The sequence below is a fragment of the Musca vetustissima genome, unplaced genomic scaffold (genome assembly GCF_032173495.1).
Source record: "Musca vetustissima isolate MV318-11 ecotype Yass unplaced genomic scaffold, APGP_CSIRO_Mvet_v1 utg5582, whole genome shotgun sequence".
Taxonomy (NCBI): domain Eukaryota; kingdom Metazoa; phylum Arthropoda; class Insecta; order Diptera; family Muscidae; genus Musca; species Musca vetustissima.
In genome coordinates this window covers 266,907-294,606 of record NW_026880347.1, presented here as the reverse complement: position 1 = coordinate 294,606, position 27,700 = coordinate 266,907, and the positions used below count along the sequence as shown (strand labels likewise).

Below are 27,700 nucleotides of genomic sequence, written 5' to 3'. Positions count from 1 at the left end.
TAAAAATCCACCCCTACATATGGTCTATGAAAAAATAATTTAAAAATCCACGTCTATGTATAGTCCATTAAAAAATAATTTAAAAATCCACGCCTATGTATGGTCCATTAAAAAATAATTTAAAAATCCACGCCTATATATGGTCCACGAAAAATTAATTTAAAAGTCTACGCCAATATATGGTCCACGAAAAATTACTTTAAAAATCCACGCCTATATATGGTCCATGAAAAAATAATTTAATAAAAAAAACTCTTTCTGGAACCTCAAAGTGCCAAAAGTTCGAAATTTGGTTAATTGCCAATATCATTGCCAATATCGGCCTGCTACCTGAACATTGGGTATAGCATCTAACTGAATTATATAGTCACTTAAGCATTACGAAGTGGCTGCAATTTGACATTCCGAAATGGAATATATGTCCATATTGTTACATAGCCCCCATAAGAAGTTAACGCGAATTTTTTGGTACTTTCAAGGTTATATGAATTTTCCAAGCTGAGTGTTTGTATTTCGTTTTCTTTTAATAGTAATTTGTCCCGACTTGAATATCCAAAACATAGTACATAATATTTTTTAAAACTTAAGAGATGTTCAACAAAATTGCTCAATCCCGAGCAATCCCGATAACAATAAACAATATATAAATTTTAATTACAATTTTTACATACGAAAATAGGCTAACTCGATTAATGCTGTCTAAATTAAATTTGACTTTTGACTTATATATTTTCAAAGTAACATTATAATATTAAGTATTCTTTCAGAAGTATTTGTTTCAAAATCACATCAGATTAAGAGGGCGGAATCCGACCATTCCTCAGTAAAACAAGAATCCAATTGTAATCCTTATATAAAGATGTTGCTGTCAATTAATATGTTCAGGTTTAAGGATTTGTTATTTATGAAATCAAGGAAATCTAATATTAACATAAGAAATTCCTACATTTATTTTTCAATAAGACACTATACCGTCTTTCACTCTATTCAGGTTACTGTCAAAATAACTTTAATTAAAAATTTCCATTGCTTTGAAACTGCACTTCCATATGTTCGCTGAATAGCCATAATCAATATTCTAGCACACACACATACACATATATAAATGACTGCAATAAATCAATTCAACATAAAAGGACATATTAGAAACACACACACATACACCACAACAAAAGCATCAACATCACTTCGCACACATACACAAATCTATTGATTTATAAAGAGTTTTGTAGCAGAACTTTCATTAACTTTTCTATATTGAATATGTATAATCTGGTCTTTAGTTTAATAACAATACTGTGTGATTTGATTTATGCCTTTATATCCCTCCGGGTATAAGTCGCCATATTTAATAACTCTGGCGGCGAAATGAAGTGCAAAAACTTTATCACGTTTTGCGACTTTTTTTGTGTTTGTGTTTTGGCGCAAATAATTTTTTGTAGCATATGTTAGAGTTCTCTCGCAGGTTGGTTGGTGGGGTTTAGATGGATGGGTCACTACTTACTGCAGTATTATGAATGTATGTATGGATGATTGTTTGTTTGCTGTTGCACTTGTAGGTTTTATGACAAAAAATATATATTTTTTACGACATTTAAGTCGTATTAACTAAGTTTATAGGCTTCAATGTGGGTTATAAAGAAATTGATTTTCATTATTGTGTTTTTGTTATTTTTTTGGTCTGAAATTTAATCCAGTTTTACCAATTTTGGTTAGGTTTCAAGTTCACTTGTTTTTTTTTTTTTTTGTTACAATTTTGCGGTTAATGGCGGGCGTTTGTGTTACAAACAATAACACTGCGATTTTTGCGACTTGCAATATTTCAAACACTCAAACATCTGGACGTTGCTACCAAAATACTCGTACACCTACATTTAATTTATTGGGGGATGATTGACAGGCTGGGGTTGTTCAACAAAAAATATAAACGTCCATAAATAATTGTCCCTCCATAAATTTCAAAACACTGCTTATTTTCAGTTCAATTTTGTATTTTCGCAACATTCACGTTGTTGGTTATTTGTATTTGGTATTATGGCATTTCGAACGTCCAAACAAACCGATAATTCGCACACGACTAACTGGTTTAAGTTGGCTAAAAAGAACTTTACCTGCCTTTTTGGTTGACAGCGTTGGTAGGTGACAGAGTTGCTGTTATCGTCGGCTTTTTGCTGCGACGACGTCGTCGTCGTCGTCGAACATGCACATGTTAACAATTGCAAATGGCTCTCCGGAATCGATTGAAACCGTAATGTTATCAATATAGTTTGCTGCTGCTCTGTCGTGCAAACACACGGAGACATGGATATGTCGTTGAATAAAGAGTAATGATGGTATACAAAGAGAGTTTGTGATATTTTATTGGTGTTCTCTTAGACAATATTTAAGGGGGATATATATTAAATATATTTTAAAAATAGCGTGTACCATTATATTAGTCCATGGAAAATAATTTAAAAAGTACGCAGCTATATATGGTCCATGAAAAAATAATTTAAAAAGTCCGCATCTATATGGTCCATGAAAAATAATGGTCCATAAAAAATAATGTAAATAAAATCCACGCTTAAATATGGTCCACGAAAAAAATGTTTTAATAAAATCCACGCTTAAATATGGTCCACGAAAAAAATGTTTTAATAAAATCCACGCCTATGTAGGGTCCATGAAAAAATAATTTAATAAAATCCACGCCTATATGTGGTCCATAATTTTTTTTTTTAAAGTCCGCAAATATATATGAAAATGTAATTTAAAAAATGGTCCATGAAAAATAAAGCATATTACACCCATATATGACCTATGAAAAAATATTTATATGGTCTATTTATTGGCCAATAAAAAAACTAGCTATATCTAAATCTGAACCGATTTCAACGATTTCAGGAAACGGACATGCATAAATCGACTCAGAAAGTGATTCTATGCATATTCACAAAAGGAACCATGGGTCTATCTCGATTATTTTTGCCTGTTACAAACATATGCACAAAGACATAATACCCTGTACCACAGTGTGGTGAACCCACTTGTCCGATTAGAGGTCAACAGCACTTTCTTACACTGTCATATTTTTCGAATATTACTAATAGTCAGTACAGCCCTTCTAATTACTTCTCCATATTCCCTTCACCGTGAGTTGTGTTGTCCGGCTTATAATTGTGGCCTATAGATCGACTCGAAGAAGCATTAAAAATTATGTTTCCGGTCCACTTCATCCCAACATTTTTATTTGATCATCACCGAAAATTATTGCCGTTGTTCTTGACGATACCTGGAACATCATAGAAAATTTCAAAGCGATCTGATATGTGAATACTTAAGCACCTGTATATATTTAAGTGTAGCTCCCACATCCGAGTACATACGACAATATAATTGGTACCAATTTAAAGGTCAACCACTCCTCTTGGATACACTATCAACTTCTCGGGATTGGTCCATAACTGTGTCCTGTATCGTGTTTACAAATTATAATGGACATACGGACGGACGGACACAAATGTCTAGATCGACTCAGCTAGTCGACATATGACGATAGGTATACTTAAAGGTGGGTCTAGGACCAATATTTCGCGGCGTTACAAACTCTTGGGGCTGCACAAAGTCATAATACCCTGATAACATAGTTGTGTAGGGTATAAAAATCTATGTCTATTAGGGCGGGCTAAATTTTTTGTCGATTAAATCCAGCCCCGAGGATGATTCTATGGACAATTTCAAGCAACTTTGGTGAAGGAACCATAGGTCTAACTCGATTTTCGAGTCTTCCTATTTTCAAAAAATTATTTTTCCCTGTAACATCATTTGGATTAAGAATTTGATTTTTTATCAATTTTACCGAAAAGGTTGTAATTTTTCGGAGTTAGAAATATTAATATTCTTCAGTTCCGTGCTGCGTATAATTGTTGTCATTACGTATACGTCCAAATTTGAATTTAAATAGATCCTTTCCTCCTCATTATGAAATGTCTTCAATAATAAATTGTAATCACACTTGCAACCAATGAAAAAAGCTATATATTTTTGCAGGTGTATCAAGTTCGAAGATGTACTACCTGTGACTACGTTTAACTGTAACACCCTTAAAACTGCGACCTCCTCGTAATCGATAGAATTTTGGTCTAGTTTTCATTGAGTATGAAATCTCCCACACGAAAAATAATTTATATTAATGTAGATATAGACCCAAATTCTAACTTCCAATATTTGATATTTTAGTTTTCATTAGGTCAATCAATATCGGTTCAGGTTAAATATAATATATATAATGTCGGTATTTTAAGAATTTAGAATGTTTAGGAAAATTTATTCAAAATTTTGATCATTAAGAAAAAAGTTAATAGAAATTTGAAAATATATTGCAATGTGCGATGTTTGGATAAAATCGTTTCCTCTGGGAGTTATCGACTATATATTTTTGAAACATATTAAGCATATAAACATACTGAATTATACATTAATTATTTATTCCTTGAGGAATGTATTTAATTTTTTTTTTGTTATATAGGCAAAATTTTACATATACAAATTAAATTAAACATTTTGTAATTTCAAAATGAGTTGGCCGTTTTAAAATATTCGGTCGTGCGCTTACAAAAATACTACGTCAATAAGCAACAATGTGTGGTCATGAAAATGACTACACTAAAGAACACAAGAGAATTGTTGAACAAAGAGGAATGTGAAAAATTAATATGTGAACAACTGCGGACCATGAGATTGGTTATTGGAACCACAATGCGACAGCGATATGGATGTTCGTAAAGCGAGACAAAAAAATAATTTTTACATTAATATTTTCATTTTTTATGCTAAATTCTAAAATTGTACTAAACGAATCAGAAATGAAAATGTCGGTATGTTCCCCCTTATCAAAATACCAACGAAACGTTGAGTAAAAAATTTAATAAATTAGTTTTATTAATTCCAAAAAAAAATATTTACCAAATCAGCACGGCGAAAACACCTTAATATGACATTTCCAACTATGCGATTAAAAACATACAACATATTTATAATCGGTTGGTACGTTATATAGAAGACTTTTTGAAAACATGAACCACGGGGAATTTTCCTCTCTGTTAAAAAAGAGAGGTTTTAAAAGTGTCTAGGACAAAATGTCAAAATATGGACCTATATTAAACATTTTTTATCAACATAATTTAAACCTGGAAAGACAATTTTCAACAATTTCTCTTGGTCGGACCTTTATATGGGGGCTATGTCAAAAATTGACCTATAATTTTCCGCATAGAATGACAAATTATAGCACCTTCTTCTGTGAAGAAATATGGACACTTCGATTGGAAAATACCACCATCTAAATATATATAATGGGACCTTTATACGCACGCTATACCTAAAGATAAACCGGGGATCAGAAAACCAAAATGTGGGAAATACTGTTATATGGGGACTGACACAAAATGTAGAACGATATAGTCAGTAATAAAAATATTCTAGGATTAGTAGCAATACATGTGTAAAATTTCAAAAATCTTTCAGACCCAGCTAAATCTATTGTAAGATCTGATAGTGTCTAAGAGAAGCTAGTATACACATGTATATGTGTCTTTAAATAAATTTTTATTGGTTAGAAAAATGAATGACAAATTTCCATATAAAAATTCAGCCTTGTCACGCCCCTCGATAATATGAGCTTTCGTACTAATTTTAAAATTCGACTTCATCCTTTTTATCGTGTTGTTGATTATTAGACAGCCTGTCATTATTAAACATTTCTATTATATATCTTAAACAAATCTGATTCTGAAAATACTATGAACAGACATTAGATCTCTGTTCGCCTTTTGTATTTCTTTGTAAATTTTTGTATTTTTTGTATTATTTATATTCTAAAAGTGTAACCTCACAATGATTTTACATTAACAACCTGCACTTATAAACTTGTCCACATTGTTTCCTAATGCCAAGATAGCAAAAAAATAATGGCTATTCACTTTAGTTGTCGTCGCATTTAGAAATGTAAACATAAATTTCGATTTGATCACCTGTTAACGGCGGAGAAGAAAATTTATATTAAAAAAAGCCAAACGTCATCGTATTTACTAAGTCTAGTAACGTGGTTTAAACATTTACCAGTTTGCATTTATAAAAATGATTTTAAGATAACTGCTAATGGACAAAACAATAGCAACATTTGTAATTTCTAAAAAGAAAAAAATATTTAAAACAATAAGAGACTATATATACTCAAAAATTTCCAGGCAGGGTATATTTAAAGGAAAAATGAGAAGTATCATCAAAATCACAGGAATAATAATTATGATTTCAAAATGGACGGTACAAAAATTGTACCGTGAAAATTACGGTAGACAATTTTTTGGAATTACCTGATGAAACCTTCACAACGTTTATATGAGTAATGCGATTGGACTTCATTTCCAACAAATCAATTAACTGAAATCGTCCTCAATAAAATTTAATTTCAATTTATTATTTATGGTATTGGCAATTTTAAGTGTATCTATTTTATTGAACACAACTGCTCATGCAATACACAAAGTTAACATTGTGATACCAGTTTTAGGGGTTTGTTTATAAGGAACTCATACTCATATTAATAAACAAAGATACTGGTATACAGACAGCGTTAAAATTGTTCCGACAATTGATGTTGAATGGAGTATCAAATAGATGGGTTCTCTAAAAGTTAAATTTGCAACGAACAGAATGATCCGGATACCCTCCACCATAGCTATACTGATAGTTACTTCAAATGAAAATATGGAAAGCATACCAAAAAGTATGCCTATACCGACAATTGTTCCAAGTGAGATTTTTCCTAAAATCTAAAAACCCCTAGAACGATTTTTTCTACTTTTTTATCTCGATATCCCCCGAATGTAAAATGATTATAGCAGATAGCTAAATGGCATTCGAATACTATACTTTGTAGGGTATAAACCGACAATATGGTGGAATACGCCTATATAGGAACAAGCCCAATACGAGGAACAAATTTTCTATTATATTATAAACCAGTAAGGAAAGTTCAAAAGTCGGACGGGGCCAACTTTATGATACCCTTCACCACTTTGTGTACATACAAGATATGTTAATATCTACAATATCCTGTAGATAGAACAGGCATAGAATCTTTGGATGACCATTGATTTATATCTAAATCTGAACCGATTTTAACAAAACGCAGACATCAGTCTGAACCTAATTCAGTACTCTGTGCAAAATTTTGTCGCCATTGGACAAATATTGGGAGTTTGGTGTATCATACACAAAACAATCTGATGAATCTATATATGGGAGCTATATCAAAATCTGAACCGATTTTAACAAAACTTCGCAGACATCAGTCTGGACCTAATTCAATACTCTGTGCAAAATTTTGTCGCAATCGGACAAATATTGGGAGTTTGGTGTATCATTCACAAAAAATCGGACGAAACTATATACTGGAGCTATATCTAAATCTGAACCGATTTTAACAAAACTTCGCAGACATCAGTCTGGACCTAATTCAGTACTCTGTGCAAAATGTTGTAACAATCGGAAAAATATTGTGAGTTTGGTGTATCATTCACATAAAATCGGACAAAATTATATATGGGAGCTATATCTAAATCTGAACAGATTTACTCCAATTTCAATAGGGTTCGTCCTTGGTCTAAATAAATGCGACATTTACTTTGTTCACAAAAATACAAGAACGGACGGACAGACGGACGGATGGACGGACATGCGTAAATCGACTCAGAAAGTGAGAGAAAGTGAGGGAGATTTATTACCAAATACGAATACCAAATTACAGTGAATTCGGTCGAACAATGCTATCTAGACCCCCAAAATACCGAACATTTTGGGATCCGTTACATGGAGGCTACACGAAAAAGTGGGTCTATATTTATAATTTTTAGTGGATATGGGGGATATTTCTAAATGTGGACCGATATAGCCCACCTTCCAGCAGACAAAAGAAATCCCTATGAAAAATTTCAGCATCGTCAATTATCAATTCCTTCAGAAGATAGCGTGATTACAACAGACGGATGGTGACATAGGGTCGGAAATGAATATTTCGATGATCTACAAACGGAATGACAAAATAATTGTCCCTCCATACTTGGTGGAGGGTATCGTTCGCCAAATCTATATTGATTATAAATAAAAAAGGATAAAAGTAAAGTATTGAAATTTTGGGTATCGGTCACTCTTGGTCCGAAGTAGTCAGAAAAGGTACGATAGGTCTGGGTTTTTGGAAATTCGTACTAAACCGGTTAGAACTTACAAATTTGGAATGACAATTTGGTACGATTTCTATTTGATACCAATAATACCAAGTGGTACTAAATTAGTGACAGTTTTTTGGGAAGAGAGAGAGAGAGAGAGGTCCTAGGAAGGCCCATCCCTTTTTTATCCCTTTTTTGGACTTGACAATTTTCAAAATTTTCGACACATTGTGGGAAGGTACCAGAAAGAATCAGCAGCAAAAAATTCTGCATAACTGTGGCCTGTAGTTTGGTTACAAATCGATTAGATAGACTCTTTGGGACTCTAGGACCAATATTTCATGGCGATACAAGCTCTTGGGGCCACACAAACTTATAATATCCCCTTAATTGCATCAAATAATATTATTATATAGGTATACATATACCAAGCTATGTACCATATTTTGTCACCAACTGTATATGTAAACAATTTCACTTGGGGTTACACTTGTAAGTCAACCAACTTTTATCCATCCATACACATAAACACACTCACATATATTTACATGAAAAAACCATATATTTACATTTCTACGACCAGAAGAGATTACGTATTGTAGACGCATGCGTCAAGATGAAAATCAGCGTTGCCATATGCGAAACTTAATGCGACCAAAAATAGGTGGTAAAATGTCAAAAATCAAGGGAAAGTCCTTTAGACTCTGAGAAAATGTGGTTGGGACCTTCAAATGCGTAAATGGGACCAGGATGAGTTTCGTCGGTAGGTAATGAATGGATGGAATGGACCGCTAGGGTCGGTTTATTTGATAATATTTGAATGAGATATCCGAGACTGTTCAAACTTGTCGCATTGTAACATTTTTTCTTTTCAAACTTATATGAAGTTCATAGATGTATGATATCAGATCACTCCGCTAGGATTCGAATGTTGAAGGATACAAAAGAACGGAGTATCTGAATTTATTCCTACTGAAATTATTTCTAGTTTGCCATTATATATAAATTTCCATTAAAATATCCATAAAAATGTTTTTGGTCGCTTTTTTCAAGGAATGTTTTTGGTAGACAAAATTAAAAATACCAAACGGCAACGCTGTCGGAGGACTGTTGTATTAGCTCTCAGGCTCTCGCAATGACAAAGACAATGACGACGACGACGTCTTCGACGACAACATTTGAAAATTTCATGCCAGGCAATAGAAATTATCCAACCAAACGAAAATCAGTCAGTCAGTTGTAGTCTTTAGTTCTTTAAGAATTGTTATATTTGAAAACTCTGGAATACGTATTGTTCGCATAACGGGTCTCACAAATAAAAGAGAATAGTACAAAAAATTACAAAAACAAGAATACAAAATTAACAACAATAACATTATTGCTGTACTCCCCCTTCTCTTGCCCACCCACTACATTTTCCTTAATTAAATAAAAAAGTGAATGTTTTGCAAAAAATTTACTAGTAAAAAATAAGCCTTCGTATCCCCGGTTGTTATTCGAATTACATACGCCTTGAAAGAATTGAAAAAAGTGAAAAAAGAATACACAGAAGTAAAAGAAATGAAGGAAAATATAAAATGCAATTAAAATGTAATAAAAAATATATAAATCAGTGTAGAAAATTAGTTGTGTGACAATGTATGTAGCTGTCGGAATTGCTTCTGCTGCTGCTGCTACTACTGCTAAGGCTAACCGTGACCATATCGTGGCTGATGTTGATGCTGTTGCTGTTACAAATGCGGCTATATTGGATGCTTAGTGTGGCCAACGATTTCCGCCTTCCCCAACACTGACTGTATTACGCGCATACGCTTGTTCTGCCTCCACCACAACAATAAGAAGAACAACAACTACTGCTGTTATTTGTACGACAGTGTGTGTGTGTATGGGTGTGCGGGTTTTAGTTGAGATGAAGTAATCCTGATATTGACCCACATATTATTTTGCCAGACCACCCCGCCTGCCCGCCCCTCAAGTGCAGCAACCACATTTGACATCTCTACCCTTCTTTTTGGTTTTGAAATCTCTATAAAAAATGGCTCCCCAATGACTGAAATTGTGGGTGCGGAATGAAGAAGACACACACCACAGATACAGTGTATGTGAGTGCGTGTGATGCAACCAACTGTGAGTGGCAATTATTCAAGCAACAGTAGTAGATAATGTAAATTGACCGGAACACCACAGTCACATCATCACCACCACGACCACGAACAACAATTATCCTTTATCCTTGGCATAAAACAATGAACAACAACAGCAACACAAAGTGGTCATCAAAAGGAAATTATTTAACCTCAAATTATTATACCAACCGCCGTCATTGCCGCTCTCCAACTAAAACTGAGCCACAACACAAGTCAAGGAATCCGGTGGACCCAGCAAATAGTTGTTGTTGTTGTATGAAGTGAATGTAAATCAATAGCGAAGTAGTACCATCTAAACGACCCCACCAAAACCAAATCACGGAATCAATCAATCAACCAATTTACAACAAAAAATAAAAAAAATTAGTATAAAAATTGTATCTTCGAAAATTTTAAAAAAAGTAACAAAAAAATAATGGCCTCAGAATATGGTTTTTGGTTAATTTGTTGTTTAGTTGGCGTTTTGTTGTTGTATTGCCTTTTCGAACTACATTACTTCCTACGTATGTGCCTGTGTGTATTTTTGGCTCGTTTTGTCAAAAGAAAATGTCATATCCTCGAAACGACAACTGTATCCGGTAGGTATTTCATTTTTTCCCTCATGGTTGTTTTTTCCTTTTTTGCTGTTGTTGTAGATGATAATTTGATAGGGTATAGTGTTAAACGACTTCGCAAATTGTAGGGGGGTTTTCCGATTATACAGTGGGACATGGTTAGAAGAACTACGTCTTCTACACTAATGTTAAATGTTGAAGAGTTTCGCTTTATCCTAAGAAGGTTTGTTTAATTATACTTTCCACAAATTGAGAGACATTCAAAATAAATAAAATTGTTCGATACCCGTATATGAGTACAGAACTACTTTGATTGTAGATGGCCAAGGGGCCATCAAAATATCTATAATGGGAGCGGGACTTTCATATGAGGGTTAGATCGAAACATATATATTTAATTTGCAGTCCCTTCGGTTGACAAATTACTTTCAATTATGTCAAAAAAAATTATTCCAACACCCGTCGGGTAGCTCTTGATACGTCTCGAATATTTTGAGACTTGAATTTCAATTGGAAATATATTAGTTTTTATTTTTTTTTTTTTTGGTGTAAACTAGGAATTATACCCCAACATATTTTTACAATCTTTATTTAGTTAATTTTTAATTTGTTTTTTATACCGAAACTTGATTTGCAAAAAAAAAAAATCTTTACAGTTAGCAATATATATTATTCGTTATAATTATAGTCCACTGTCCTTCGCCGTTTTTCTTCTTTCTTTTTCATTTTATATACTGTTTTTTGCCAGCCATTTGTCTGTGAACTTGTATTTCCGCCCGTTTGGCAAAATTTAATTAAGGTGCCGTACAGAAAAATCAATAACACCCAACATTTGTTTGTGTATTCGTCTTAATTACAGCCTTGGTCAAGGGCTAATTTACACCAATGAAATAATAAAAGGGTAGTATGATAATTTGCAGGAAATTAATAAAAAAAATAGCTCTACATAAAGTAGAATGCAATGATATTTTGTTAAAGTTCAAAACTATATCAAATATATATCTATAAAAACACGGATATTTATTTGGGTTATATATACAACATACTATGGTGGGGGTTCTAAAAATATTTGAGTCTATGTTCATCAATGCTAACTCTTATGTTCATCAATTGTTAAGAGAGATAAACGGAGATTTTGTAAAAGTTGTTTTTTGTTACAAGTTGTTGTCGGAATATATCGACTAGTTGAATCGATCGATAAATGTCCGGTTCCAGGTACGGCACCTGGTCTGTCCAGGTACAACACCTGGTCTGTCAATATTTAGGGTAGCACATTTTTGCCGCTCAAGTGCCCACAACCATGGCCCAAAGATCACGAAATGATACACAGGAAAGTCCATCTTGCGGCGTTACGAAATAAGTCCCCAATGTTGTTTTTTTATAAATAAAAAATGCAAATATTTCTGTTGCGAAAATAGTTTGGAAATTTTGATAACGTTTGAATTCAAATAAAAACCGGTAAGGAAAGTAGTAAAGTCAGGCGGGGTCGACTATATGATACCCTTTACCACTTTGGGTGTATTCAACATGAATGCCCCATATATATCTTCGTACAATGGGACAAAATTAAAATCTTGAGAAAATATATATAAAAGCTCTATTCCAAACTTTAGTACGTTGTGAAAAATTTGTGTCAATTTCGTGTAAAATCGGACGAAAATATTTATGTAGAAGCTATATCAAAATCTGAACCGATTTCAATGAGAATGGCAGAGGTTTACTTATATTAACTACAGTTTATTGTACAAAATTGTTTGGCAATCGGGCAAACTATGGGTCTTTAGTGCATAATTTACATAAAATCGGAAGAAAAGATATATATAGGAGCTATATATAAATCTGAACCGATTTTCAGGAAACTTTACACACATCACTCCAGACTCATTTCAGTACACTATGCCAAATGTGCAAATCGAAATATGTATAGAGACTTTGGTACATCATTTACATTAAATCGGACGAAAATTTATATAGGAGTTATATCTGAATCTGAACCGATCTTCAGGAAACACACATCATTTTAGACCTAATCCATTTCGCTATGCTAAATTTCGGGCAAATCAAAAGATATATAGGGACTTTGGTACACCATTTACCTTAAATCGGACGAAGATATATGGGTGATATATCTAAATCTGAACCGATTTTCAGGAAACTTAACATACATCATTCTAGACCTAATTCATTACGCTATGCCAAATTAAGTTCAAATCGAAAGATATATGGGGACTTTGACTATATCTAAATCTGAACCGATTTTCCCAATTTCAATAGGGTTCGTCTTTGGGCCAATTAAGTGACCTGTGCCAAATTTCATCCAAATCGGATCATAAATGCGACCTGTACTTTGTCAACAAAAATACATGGACGGACGGACGGACGGACAGACATGCATAAATCGACTCAGAAAGTGATTCTATGCATATTCTCAAAAGGAACCAATGGTCTATCTCGATTATTTTTGCCTGTTACAAACATATGCACAAAGACATAATACCCTGTACCACAGTGTGGCGAAGGGTATAACAAATTAAAAAAGTTAAGTTCGGTCGGTCGTTAAGTCACAGATACTCGCATTGAAAATTTATGTAAACCATTATGTATACCAAATACAAATTTCAGCAATTTTACATTGGGATTTGACTTAAAATCTAAAAACCCGAAATCGTGGACTCAATCCTCAAACTATTGCAATTTAGATAGCAAAGTTATATGAGGCTATGCCTATAGGGCGACCAATATTGATTACATAGTGTAGGATTAGCGAATATTTGGGGGTATCATTATATTAGGGCTATGCCTAATTAATGACCGATACCACATTACAGCGAATTCGGTTGAAAAGCGTGCTCAAGAACCTCAAAATACCGAAAATTGGGGGTACCCTTATATGGGGGCTACCAGAAAATATGAACCTATATTTATAATTTTTAGTGAAGAGATTTGCTACCCAATAATAACTCAAAGTACTAAATACTGAATATTTGGAGGTACCGTGATATGGTATACCAGCAAAAGTGGACCGATATTTATATTTTTGGTGTGGTATTTGGTACCCAATAAGAACCCAATGTAAAGAAATCAGCGTATTCGGTTGAAAAACGCGCTAGAGAACCCAAAAATACCAAAAATTGGGGGTGGTACCCTTATATGGGAGCTATGCCTAAACGTGGACCGATATAGCCCACATATCAATTCGTTTTGACGCTAGAGTGATTACAACAGACGGACGGACAGAAATATATGCATAGATCGTCTTACAATTTTACGCTGATCAAGAATATATATACTTTATAGGGTCGGAAATTAGTATTTCGATGAGTTACAAACGGGAAAACAATATAATAATATACCTTCCATACTATGGTGGAGGGTATAAAAATGTGTTAAATGCCAATTATTTGAAAAAGGACTAATTTTTATACCCTACACCACACTGTAGTAAAGGGTTTTATGTTTTTGTACATATGTTTGTAGCAGGCAAAAAGAATCGAGATAGACCCATAGTTCCTTTTGATAATATGCATAGAATCACTTTCTGAGTCGATTTATGGATGTCCGACCGCCCATGCAGAAAAATAATTTTTAGTTATAGTTGTGTAGGGTATCATACCGCCGGCCTCATCCGACTATACTGCTCCGCTTTCTGGTTTAAAAATAAATGGTTTTGATGTGAAAATTAGGCGACATTTTGATATTTGCGATATTTTGGCGCGTTTTTTTACAATTTATTTTGAAATAGTTAAGAACTTATTTCATTCTACTTTTCAAAATATTATCGACATTTTATCACATAAAACCTTTTTTTATTTTTCTTTACTTTCAGGTCTCTGCCTAACCAATGACATCGATACGCTGTTGTATCACATGAATAATGCACGATATTTAAGAGAATTAGATTTCGCTCGAGTCGATTTCTATGAACGCACCAATTTATATCGTACAATTGTGGCCAAAGGTGGTTCCGTATTTCAGGGAGCGGCGACCATAAGATATAGGCGGTTTATAAGGCCATTTTGTAGATTTAAAATTGCTTCCAGGGTAAATATTTTATCTACCTCCTTTAAATCATAATTTCTTACTCTTGTTTCTCTCTCTCTTTCTTAACTGCAGATAATCTATTGGGATGATCAATCGGTATTTATGGAACATCGTTTCATACGACCATCCGATCAATTTATACACGCCATTGCGATATGTCGTCAACGTATTGTCGATTGTTCGGCCGAGGATGTTATGAATGAATTGCTATCGCCGAAAACCGCCCAGCTGCAGGCATCCCGCAACACACTGAGTTCCACGGTGACACTCGATCATGCCATAGCCAGTACAAATGTCGATCAAGATATGGCCGAAAATGGCCAAGTTCATACGAAAATAAAACCCGACCTGCCACCAGAAATACAAAAATGGATCGAATATAATGATTTATCGAGTAAGAATTTACGGCCTAACTCTTGATTGCCAGAAGTGGAGGAGGTGTTGTGCTACGTTGAGCCTTTCTAGTTTTACAATCATGGATCCAATCAAAGGATTCAAATCGCGAATGAATGTGAAAAGTGTTTGTGCCGCGTATTTCTGTGTCTTGATGCGCTATTTATTGAAGTATTGTGTTTTTGTTTTCCTTTTTATATATACACATATATACATATAATATATATGTATAGTAAATTAAAGAGAAGTATTATTTTTATTTTTTGTTTTGTTATTCATTGTACAATCTATTATTGTAATCCTATAGTGGTGTCTATATTTTAATGAACTAAACAAAAAAAATGAATTTATGAAAAAAGAAAAAAAACAGGATAACTTAATGTATTTAAAATGGATGTGTTGTTGGTTTTATTTTTGATAAAAGGGGTACACACAAGGTAGGGGGTAAGGCCACAAGATAGGGAATTAAATAATAAATATTAAATATAGGAAAATCAAGTAGGTATTCTATGAAAACTAAAGCTCTTTAAAGCTCAATAACCGGGTACATTTACACCTATACTATACTTTGCAGCACCGGCAAACACCTGTCGTCAGCGCCATCTATCGATTGGATAGAACCGAAAATAGATCATGCTCCATTTGACATAATTTATTTTCGCATTAACCTATTTCGTATTACTTTTTACAAAAAAATTGTCATATGAAAAGTATAATCGTACACTTTCTTGTAACAGAACAAAAACTTCAATATTTGTAATTTTAGAATATTAAATGTGGTAATAAAGTTTTATTTAATTTCCTTCGGTAATATTTTTGGTATAAAATGTATTTGCTGGTCATAGTAAAGTAGACTATTTACGTCTCCAGTTTCCTTGAAATGCGATAATAAAAAGTTATACGCTTCAAAATTTTGACTCCAAAACCGATGTGCCTGATTAAAATCATGTTCAACAATAGATGGCGCTGACGACGGGTTTTATACAAATTACGCACCTCATTTCTTTTGGACATAATTTTTATTCGCAGTGCAGATATTAAAAACAAATTGGTTTCATATGAAAGCCACAATCGTATACTTTCTTGTTAAATAAACAAAATTTAAAAATTACTTGAATATTAATATAAAATTGGTTTATAGATTAGAATTCAAATGCTCCAGCATAAAATTAAATTAAATCGTATCAGTAAAGAATGTCCCCTTTTTCTTATGACATTAATTTTGTGGAAATACGATTATCTGTTTAGAAGTTCTACCCTTTGAGGCTTTAACTTAATCCGGTATGGTAGTGGTTTCCTAAGCTATTATTATTATTTCTTTGAATTATTTCTGTATTATTGTGATTATCTGTAAACTTGGCATCACTGGCAAACACTTGTCGTCAGCGCCATCTATAGATTGAATAGATCCAAAAATCTGTCATGCAAAATTTAAACCTCACTTATTTTTGCCATAATTTTTTGACCTATTACAGATATTGCAATGAAATTGGTGTCATATGAAAGGTAAAGTTTTCTTGTCTCTGGTGACATAACAAAAAAAATCCAATCCGATTATCCGTTCAAAAGTTATACGCTTTGTTAGCTGGTCTTAAAAAACTGATGTGTCTGATTTGAATCATGTTCATAAATAGATGTCGCTGATGACGCGATCTTTAAATATACATACAAAATTTCTTTTTGCAGATAGGTTTGCAGATATTAAACTAAAAGTAGTGTCATATTAAAGGTATAATTGTATATTTTATTGTGTATTAAATAAATTTATAAAATCCCATGTTATTGAATATGAAATTAGATTTTGAAGAATGGGTTTTCACTTTTCTGTTACAGTGGCAACTCCGGTAATACATCAGTTAACCATTTTACAAAGAAAATATGAGGAGCTAAAATATCCGTTTGATTTGTCTATGTATCGTTACGCATTCCAACGTTATGAAGAATCCCAGAAAACTGTAATTTTCTTTAAACATGGCAACTCTGTTATACAATCGTTGATACTTGCGGATAGTGTATCTTCGAAGCTATTAATATCCATTCGAATTATAATTATTATATTTAAACGTTATGGAGAATATAAAATACAAATGATTTCCTATAAATTCGGCAACACTGGCAAGCACTCGTCACCAGCGCCATCTATTGAATGGGTAGATTCAAAAGTCGATTATGCAAAGTGTAAACCTCATTTGTTTTTCATATAACTTTTGACCTACTTAAATAAAATTGGTGTCATATGAAAGGTACAACTTCATATATTTTTGTAAAATAACAATAATTTTAATTTGTTAATTTTTGAATATGAAATGTAGCATTAAAGTTTCCTTTAATTACCCTCGGTACTATTTGAGTTATAACATTTTTTTGCAGGTAACGTAGATTATTTACTTTTTCCTGTGACACCTTTCTTTGTTGAAATACGTTATTCTGTTCAAGAGTTATACGAAGGTTGGACCTTAAACGTGATTTGAATCGTGCCCCTCAATAGATGGCGCTGACGACGCATACCTCATTTATTGTTGTTATAACTTTATTCGTATTGATGGTATTCATAGGAAAGGTATAATCGTATACATTTTGTGTGAAATAAAAGTTATTTAAAAATTTGTTGAATATTAATATGAAATTGGAGTTTCAAAATTAGGTTTATAAAGTATGAAATTTTACATTGTGGGGGAGGTACCTGAAGGAGTGAACTGATGGGTCCCATTATCGAACTTGATTTAAGTTTGGAAAAAATATTGCGATGTGCGTATTTTGTATCAAATTGGGCCAGATATGGTCCGTCAGAAACAGTGACGTAAATGACATACATTTCCGACGTATAATACAAACGTCGGAAACCCACCCAAAACCAATTGTTATTGGTTAAACAAATTTTCAAAATATTGATCATTTCGTGGGGGAGGAACTAGAAGGAATGCGTCGATAAGTCCAATCTTCCAACAATATACAGGTTTGGTAAAAATTGGATGAAATTGGTTTGGATGAAATCGGTTACTCCTTTCAAGAGTTATCGTTCGCACCAGACCTACACAGGGACATACGGACTGACGGGCATTTGTAAATCGACTACAAATTATCTGAGGGCATTAAAATATTGTCTATCATTTTGGTAGGGGTTAGAACATTACCCCTAGGCATTCGTGTTTTGTGAGATTTTGCGAACATTTATCAACCGATTTAGATTTTGGATTTTAATTGAACCCTTATATGGGGACTATAAAGGCATTTCCATATTTCGGAAACTTTTCAACAAAATCATCGGATTTCATTTCATTACTATGAATTATTTGGGGCCAAGTTTTTTTTAACCTTAATGTATATAGTTTAATATTTAAGGTTTTCATCTTCCTACTTAAAATTTACAATAACATAGACACCATCGATTTTAGGAATTTGGAATGTCTGCCTCATTGTGGGGGACATACAAGTTTTATTTATTTTTATATTTATTTTGTTCTTATAAGTGTAATGCAAGTGTATTCACTCACGCTCTACAATGAAGTGGCTCTTAGGAAAATTAAATATGTAAATATTTATAAACAATTTCCGAACCACACTATACATAATGCAAATATTTAAAAAAGAACTTAGGAAATACAAAACATCACTTGAAATTAATACTTCAATCATTGAAGCTTAGTTTATTCACAATATATTTACAAAAAAACAACAAAAAAGTACGTACAAAAAAATTAACCCGACGACATTATTTATATAGTACTACACTAATAAGGAGGGATTATGCAGATACTGCACAATGAATGTATTTGAGTCCCGTGTGTCCGTCTTCGTCCACTTATTTGTCTTTACGCAACTTCTGGCTGGACACTTCAATGGCATCTAACCACAACTTCAATTCTTCGGGCATTTCAGGACGTTTCGAAGCCTCAGGATATGTCTTCATAATATCCATGACATTACAGTTGGTAATACATTGTTTGGACATGGCCACAGCACGGACGAAACCATCAGTCAAGGTGACAAATTGTTGTTCCAAATAGATGGCCTTATCGTCCCACCAAATCAATTTAGTTTGGATTTTATAGGGATGGAAGATGGGAATGGTACGGCGATAACGGACACTGGAAGCACCCTGGACGGCACCACCACGACGTTCACGGATCTTTTCGTAAATACCGGTCAAGGCATAGAAATGGAAACGGGCAAAGTCCAATTCACGCAAATAGCGGGCATTGTTCATGTGCTTAATGAAAATGTCGACATCCTGGGAGGTGCAAAGGCCTGCACGAAAAAAAAATATTTTTAATTACTTGAAAATTTTCCATTCAATATTTCAAATTATAACTTACCATAAATCGTTGTTGTGTCGGTAACTTTCCGTTTACTTTGGAACAAACGCCCAGCAAAGACGGTGAAAATGCAACGTAGGAAATAATTGACATCCCAAATGATGTACAAGATGAGAGCGAATAATAGAAAACCCATGGTAACCGGTTTTTGTATACAACTGCAAAATATAAAACCACAATTAATACTTTTTTATTCAATATTAATAAAACAACAACACACAAAATATTGTAATAATATGCATTTATTTTCGTAACGTTTAAAGTTCAAGGCTTCAAAATCAATTCATTGGATTTTGAACTAAATACAACAATATTGAATGTCATTAATAAAATACGAATAACTCTTTTGTAATTCCATGACCAAATAAGAAGAAGCGATTGATGTCAGAATTCATTCACTCATTACTAACCTGTTGCCTGTTCCCCTGAACTCGAATCACGTCCAAACTGACCAACTTATGTTTACCAACTGAATGTTTTTATCGTCTCAGTGCCACCACATCCACTTCTTTGATCGTCTTCAACGAAACGAAATTCACTTTCATTAACATATATACACAGACAGCCAGATACTTGTTGGTGTGTGTGAGTGTATCTCTCAGTTTTGGGTTTTTACTCTCCGACTTACTCAATTGTATACAGGTGACTTAAAGCTTTTTTCATGCTTGAAAAAAAAGCTAAAACAAGAAAGTTTTGTAATTGGTACAATGACTATATAACTATATATGTTATGTGAATGTGGAAATGTGCCTTGTGAGTATGTATTAGGGTAAATCGTTTCATAGTTGAACACCAGTAAGGAAAGTAGTAAAGTCGGACTGGGCCGACTATATCGAGCCATATTCGCCAAAAAAAACGTAACCCTCAAATTTGAAATTTTACAGTAGAAGGGTTGTTTTAATAAATTCAGGTTTAATAAAGCTATTATTTTGAAATTTTAAACTACAGTTTAAAACAAAACTAGTTTATAACAAAACTATAGTTCTAAATTTCAAAATAATAGCTTTATTAAATCTGAATTTATTAAAACAAACCTTCTACTGTAAAATTTCAAATTTGAGGGTTACGTTTTTTTGGCGAATATGGCTCGATATGATACCCTTCACCACTTTGGGTATATTGTACATATGTATTCTAACAATTGCATGTCTTTGTTCCCTCTTTCTCCAACCTATCCTAACTTTAATTTCGTTCGAGCAGATTTAGAGCCGTCTACGTAACATGGGGAAAATTTATGAAAAACGATACACGCTATTCGGTACGCCGCGTTGTTAAAAATATAATCTATATGTGGGAGCTATATCTAAATCTGAACCGATTTTCACGAAAATTAAAACACATATTTCTAGACATAATTCAGTACGCCTTGCCAAATTTTGTGCAAATTGAAGGATATATATAGGGTCCTTGGTGCATCATTTACATAAAATCGGACGAAAATATATATGGGAGATATGTCGAAATCTAAACCGATTTTCCCGAAACTCACCACTCATCATTCTATACTCAATTCAGTACGCTATGCCAAATTTCGTATAAATCGAAGGATATAAAAGGACCTAAAATCGAAGGATATAAAAGGACCAAAAATATATATGAGAGCTATATCTAAATCTCAACCGATTTTCACGAAATTTAACACACATCGTTCTAGACTTAATTCCGCACGCTATCGAAATTTCGTGCAAATCGAAGGATACAAAGGGACTTTGGTGCACTACTTACCTAAAATCGTGCAAATCGAAGCATTCATGGGGACGTTGGTGCCTCATTTACATAAAATCGGACGAAGATATATATGGGAGCTATATCGAAATCTCGACCGATTTTCCCGAAACTCACCACTCATCATTCTAGACCTAATTCATTACGCTAAGCCAAGTTTTGTGCAAATCGAAGCACATAAAGGGACTTTGGTGCACTATTTACCTCGAAGTATATATAGAGAATTTTGTACACCATTTACCTTAAATCCAAATCTGAACCGATTTTTACGAAACTTAACACACATGATTCTAGACCTAATTCATTACGCTGTGCCAAATTTTGTGCAAATCGAAAGATATATAGGTACTTTGGTACACCATTTACCTTATATCGGACGAAAATATATTGGAGCTATATCCAAATCTGAAGCGATTTTCAGGAAACTTGACACACATCATTCTAGACCTAATTCATTACGCTGTACATGTTCGTGCAAATCCAAACATATATAGGGACCGTTTACATTAAATCGGACGAAAATATATTTGGGAGCTATATCTTAATCTGAACCGATTTTTCCCAATTTCAGTAGGGTTCGTCCTTGGGCCAAATAAGTGACCTATGCCAAATTTCATCCAATTCGGATTATAAATGCGACCTGTACTTTGTTTACAATTTAACATCGACAGACAGACGGGCGAACGGAAGGACGGGCATGCATAAATCAACTCAGAAAGTGATTCTATGCATATTCTCAAAAGGAACCATGTGTCTATCTAGTTTCCTTTTGCCTGTTACAAACATATGCACAAAGACATAATACTCTGTACCACAGAGTGGTGAAGGGTATAAAAAAAGTTGGTAAAGGTTTTACTTACATTTTCCAAGTCATCTAGGGTTATGTATATATTAAATTTGTTCATATAAAATATTTAAACATGATTATAATAAAATTCTATGTCGATTGGTCCATACTCGTTCATCTGTTGAAAAAACGATAGAGTTTCCAATGATTTTCTACCTTCCCGATTTCATCCAAACTTTCCAAATTGTAATATTTCTTCCAAACTTAAATGAAGTTCGAACGGTCCACTCATTCTGATACCTTCCACACAAAATGGCTAAAGGTGTCATATGAAAGAGTAAATAATCTACGTTACTATGACCAGCAAAAAATTTGTATAGCACAAATATTACCGAGCAGTTCGTCTCACAAGAAAAACTCATTTAAAGAGTTAATCACGAGTTAATCAAATGGCGCTGTTCGCTTAACTTGCCACGTGTTTTTTCGAACTAAACTAAACATATAAGAAAATCTCGTTCATATGATGTATGGTCCTATACCTTATATTCTAATAGAAAGTGGACTAGCTGGAGGAAGAAAAACTTCCTCCAGTTTTTAAAGAGATAAAAACTATTTTGTTTTCATCCAAACTTTGTCCATCTTATTATTTCTTCCAAAATTAGTTCAAGTCCGATCATGGGGAATATCGGTCCACTCCTTCTGGTACCTCCCTAAATGCGGGTAATAGTTCATATATATGAATATATATATATATATATATATATATATATACAGTATTGTTCGAAACCTAAGCAACTTTTTCTCTCATTGTCTTATATGATATCGTTAAATTGATTTATAAAAAATATATATTTTATTTACTATTATACTATGTGTCTATAATCTGAAAATAACAACAAATTTAAATTATATTTCTTTGGAAAAAAATAAAGGAATGAAAACAAAATTAACTCACAAAACAGCTGTTCGAAACCTAAGCAACTTTCAATATTTCTTATGATACCCTTTATTTTTTATCACTGCCGCACATCTTTTTGGTATTGATTCTACAAGATTTGTTAGAATTGTTGTTGGTATATCTTCCCACTCTGATTTTAAGCAATTCATTAGTTCCTGTCTGTTTTTAAAGCGACGTGTTCCAATCCTTCGTTTTAAAATGCTGGAAAGGTTCTCAATGGGGTTGAGGTCTGGTGACAAGTTTTGCAAGGAAGTATTATACTCATTTACAACCTCATATTGTGTATTACAGCTTAGCCAGCTGTTGAAAAGACTTAAAATCGGTCGATATTTTAGGTTCTTAAAATCAAACGTTGTATTTAAGATAGGTCTTACGATTGCAACAGGCAGACGATGGATTTCGTTACATGTTCATAAGTTTTACAGTTCATAATAAAATTCCCATAAGCAGTGAACATGTTAACCAGTTTTAATTTCTATCGTCTATTTTCTTTAAAAAAAATCGTAACTTACAAATTCGCTATGATATAGAGATTATTGAAATTCGTAAAAGTAAAAAATGTTTCGCTTATGATGAGTTCGGATAACTGAAATTATTTTCAGTTCAAAAATCCAATTTTTTTCAGTTTCAGTAAAGCGGAGTCGACTGTATATTGTCGACTGTATAATGTAATAGTTAATAAAATAAGTACTTTTCATAATTAAATTTAACAAGATTATAAAAGATCATGATTACTTACTAAGAAAAAGTTGCTTAGGTTTCGAACAATTATGTATATATATACGGTTAATTATCGAACCTTATGTTCCAGTTTTTTTTTCGAATCTTTCGCCATAGGTATACTGACAGATACTTGAAATGAAAATGTAGGGAACATACCAGAATGTGAACCTATACTGATAATTCTACAAACCGGTTTATGTAAACTATTGTGTACACCAAATACAAATTTCAGCAATTTATAATGAAAACCCCATAGCTTTGACTTATACGAATAACGCATGGTAGAATATACAATCCTAAAACTTCTGAAATTTGGATTACATACTGTATGAATTAGCTAATATTTGGCGTTATAATTACATGAGGGCTATACCTAATTAATGGCCGACCTATGTCAATTTCGAACCCAATATTTTTGTTTTGTGTCTCTGCTTTCCTTCAGGAGGTATAATTATATGGAGGAGATGTCTAAATGCTGGCCGATATATTTCCTTATCGTCAGGTTCGAGTTTTTTTGTCACAATTTCCTTAGAAAGCGGAATGATTACAACCGATGGCTAAATCGTCTTAGAATTCCATAATTTGTAGGGTAAAACTGACTATTTCGAGTAACGACTATCCCCTATACTATGGTAGAATACACCTATATGGGGACAACCCCTACACACGGAACTAAACAGCTAACTATTTTAATAAAAGGGGGGTATGGGAACTACTCCTAAAGGGGGGCTAATATAAATAATTTCTGGTAGGAAGATTTGTTACAATATGCGACTACAAGATACCAAATTACGACGAATTCTGTTGGAAAACGCGCTCAAGAACCCAAAATACCGAATGTTGAGGGTGTCTTATATGGGGGCTACCCGAAAAAATGGGCATATACTTATATAATAATATATAATACAAATTTTCAGCAAATTCGGGTTAAAAATGCGCTAAAAATATTGGGGCTACCAGAAAAAAATGGACCGATATTTATAATTTGTAGTGGAGATATTTGGTACCCAGAAAGAACCCAATGTACCAAATTTCAGCTAATTTGGTTGAAAACGCGCTATATTGGGCCTTCCCGAAAAAAATGCACGTATTTTTATAATTTGTGGTGGAGAAATTTGGTACCCAATAAGAACTCATTGTAACAAATTTCAGCGAATTCGGATTAAAAAGGCGCTTAAAGCCCCCACAATACCGTAAATTGGGGGTACCGTTATATGGGGGCTACCAGAAAAAGTGGACCGATATTTATAATTTTTAGTGGAGATATTTAGTACCCAATAAGAAACCAATGTACCAAATTTCAGCGAACCCCAAAATATCGAATATAGGGGGTACCCTTATATGGGGGCTATGCCTAAACGTGGACCGATATAGCCCATCTTCGTACTTTACCTGCCTGCAGGCAAAAGACGACTCTATGTAAAAAATCGGCGATCTATCTCAATTCTTTTAGAAGATAGCGTGATTACAACAGACGGACGGACGGACATTGCTAGATCGTCTTAGAAATTTACCCTGATTAAGAAAATATATACTTTATAGGGTCGGAAATGAATATTTCGACGACAAAATGAATATGCCATACTATGTTGGAGGATAAAAAAGTTATGACGTATACGATTTTAATCAGACACATCAGTTTTGGCGCTGCCGATAAGTGTTTGCCAGGGTTGCTGTCTTAACGGAAAATTAATTAATTTTCACCAAAATTTTGACCAATTTGTGTGGATGGTACCTTTTTTTCGAACTAAGTTTGAAATAAACATTACGATAAGCAAAATTGAAATGAAATTGGTTAATCTCTTCGAGAGTTATCGTGCGCACATCTATTTCGTTTTCTATAGCTTCACAGTCACGTTTGCAGGTGTGTATTGCTATGTGCTTAATCATAAGCATTTCATATCGGGGGAGTGTTTCTAATACTTCCGTACTGATAATTGAAACTTACCTCTTTGATTAGCATTTGCCACCATACGAAGTATATACAAGCATACATACATTTTACTAGTATATTTATTTTTTTACGATTTGGTATCCCTCAGCCATTGATAATGATTGTTATCAACACAGCAGATCGACCTACCCTAACATTTATTTTAATGTGTATTGTTGTATAGAGAGTATGAAAGCTTTCTCAAATGAAATTATATCTTTTGGTTGTATTGCAAAATTGTTGTTTTATATCACACATCGCTGGGAGAAGATATAATTATTTATTTATTTTTTTTTTTTTTTGCAAATTTGAACCTAATACATTTAGAGATTACGATGTGAAATATTTTGTGATTGGTATTAAAATAAAAAAATATTGAGAAAATCAATTTGAATTTTAGTCGGCTAAAAACGTGACCAAAATACCGAATAATGAGGATACCGATATATAAGGTCTACTATGAATCTTGGACCAATATTGATCATTTATGGTAGGGAGATTTTCTACTCAATGCTGTACCAATTAGTACACATTAACATAAATTTCTATATGTACGCATATCAACAATCCTATAGAAATCATATTTACCAATTGCAGGATTCCAGCCCTATCGGTTCACCCTAAATCAAAATTCCACCAAATTTAGTGTCATATAGTACACATTGGTAGAGATTTCCAAACCCCCAACATACCGCAGTCTATGCTGTAACAAATGTTGTTGTAGAACAAACCATGCAACAACCACATGAAATTTGTTGTTGTAAGTGTAAACCTCATTTAATCAAAAAAAAAAAAAAAAAAAAAAAAATAATAATAATAATAATAATAATAATTAGGATTCCAGTGCAATCGGTTCGCCTAAATCCGAATTGTATCAAATTTAGTACCCATATATACAAATTTCCAAACCTACATCCATACCCCAATCCTACACTCCAACAGATGCTAACTCCAAATATCAGGATTCCAGCTCTATCGTTTCATTCAAAATTTGCACCAAATTCAGTACCATTTATTACACATATGTACGTTTTACCACAAATACCTCATGAATTCTTCAATGAATCAGCAAACTTATTTCCAGATTTCAGTGTTCCAGTACTATTTAGTACACATTAGTAGACATTTTCAAAACTTCCTACATACCCCAATCCAACACTCCAACAGTGATGCTAACTCCACATTTAGGTGCACCTAAATCCAAATTTGGTACCATTTAGTAAACATTAGTACGAATTTCCAAAGTTTTCTACATATCCCAATTCTACACCCCTACAATCATCCTAACTCGAAATTTCAGGATCCCAGCTCTATCAGTTCACCCAAAATCCAAATTGTACGAAATTTTGTACCCACAAGTATGAATTTCCCAAAACTATATCCATACCCCAACAGTAACTTTATTTCCAAATTTCAGTGTTCTACCTCTATCGGTTCACCCAAATCCACATTTTTTACCATTTTGTACACATTAGTACAAAGTTCCAAAACTTTCTACATATCCCAATCCTACACCCCAACCGTGACCCTAACTCAGAATTTCAGGATTCCAGCTGTATTGGTTCACTTGAAATTTAAATTGTACCAAATTTTGTACGAATTTCCAAGCTTTCTACAACGCCCAATCCTACACTACAACAGTAACCGTATTTCCAAATTTCAAGGTTACCACCTCTATTGGATCATCTAAAATTTAAATCGTACCAAATTTAGTACACATTAGTAAGAATATCCAAAACTTTTTACAAAGCCCAATCCTGTGATCCTAATGTCAAATTACAAGATTCAAGTTCAATCGGTTCACCCAAGTCCACATTTGGTACCATTTAGTACAGATTTCCCAAACTTCATACATCGGTTCAACCAAAATTTAAATTGTACCAAATTTAATTCCCATTAATAGGAATTTCAAA

The 27,700-nt window shown here is 33.3% G+C and overlaps 2 protein-coding genes across 2 annotated transcripts; one reads left to right on the top strand and one right to left on the bottom strand.

The window, feature by feature from the left end:
- Positions 1–10,750: 10,750 nt before the first annotated feature.
- Positions 10,751–15,372, top strand: LOC133325930 (protein THEM6-like). Its single transcript, XM_061534629.1, has 3 exons — positions 10,751–10,935; positions 14,738–14,952; positions 15,025–15,372. The coding sequence occupies exons 1-3, from the start codon at positions 10,773–10,775 to the stop codon at positions 15,370–15,372; spliced, it is 726 nt and encodes a 241-aa protein (XP_061390613.1). The 5' UTR covers positions 10,751–10,772.
- A 3,775-nt stretch (positions 15,373–19,147) lies between these two features.
- LOC133325914 (protein THEM6) lies at positions 19,148–19,812 on the bottom strand. Its single transcript, XM_061534614.1, has 2 exons — positions 19,662–19,812; positions 19,148–19,593 (listed from the first exon to the last, which is right to left on the bottom strand). The coding sequence occupies exons 1-2, from the start codon at positions 19,795–19,797 to the stop codon at positions 19,148–19,150; spliced, it is 582 nt and encodes a 193-aa protein (XP_061390598.1). The 5' UTR covers positions 19,798–19,812.
- Positions 19,813–27,700: the final 7,888 nt, after the last annotated feature.

What these genes read in the sequence shown, in the direction of transcription:
- LOC133325930 (XM_061534629.1), top strand. Translation starts at nt 10,773, where the DNA reads ATGGCCTCAGAATATGGTTTTTGGTTAATTTGTTGTTTAGTTGGCGTT. An exon ending in CGAAACGACAACTGTATCCG is followed by an intron (nt 10,936 to 14,737) that starts GTAGGTATTTCA and finishes CTTTACTTTCAG; the next exon opens with GTCTCTGCCTAACCAATGAC. An exon ending in GATTTAAAATTGCTTCCAGG is followed by an intron (nt 14,953 to 15,024) that starts GTAAATATTTTA and finishes TCTTAACTGCAG; the next exon opens with ATAATCTATTGGGATGATCA.
- LOC133325914 (XM_061534614.1), bottom strand. Translation starts at nt 19,797, where the DNA reads ATGGGTTTTCTATTATTCGCTCTCATCTTGTACATCATTTGGGATGTC. An exon ending in CGACACAACAACGATTTATG is followed by an intron (nt 19,594 to 19,661) that starts GTAAGTTATAAT and finishes TTTTTCGTGCAG; the next exon opens with GCCTTTGCACCTCCCAGGAT.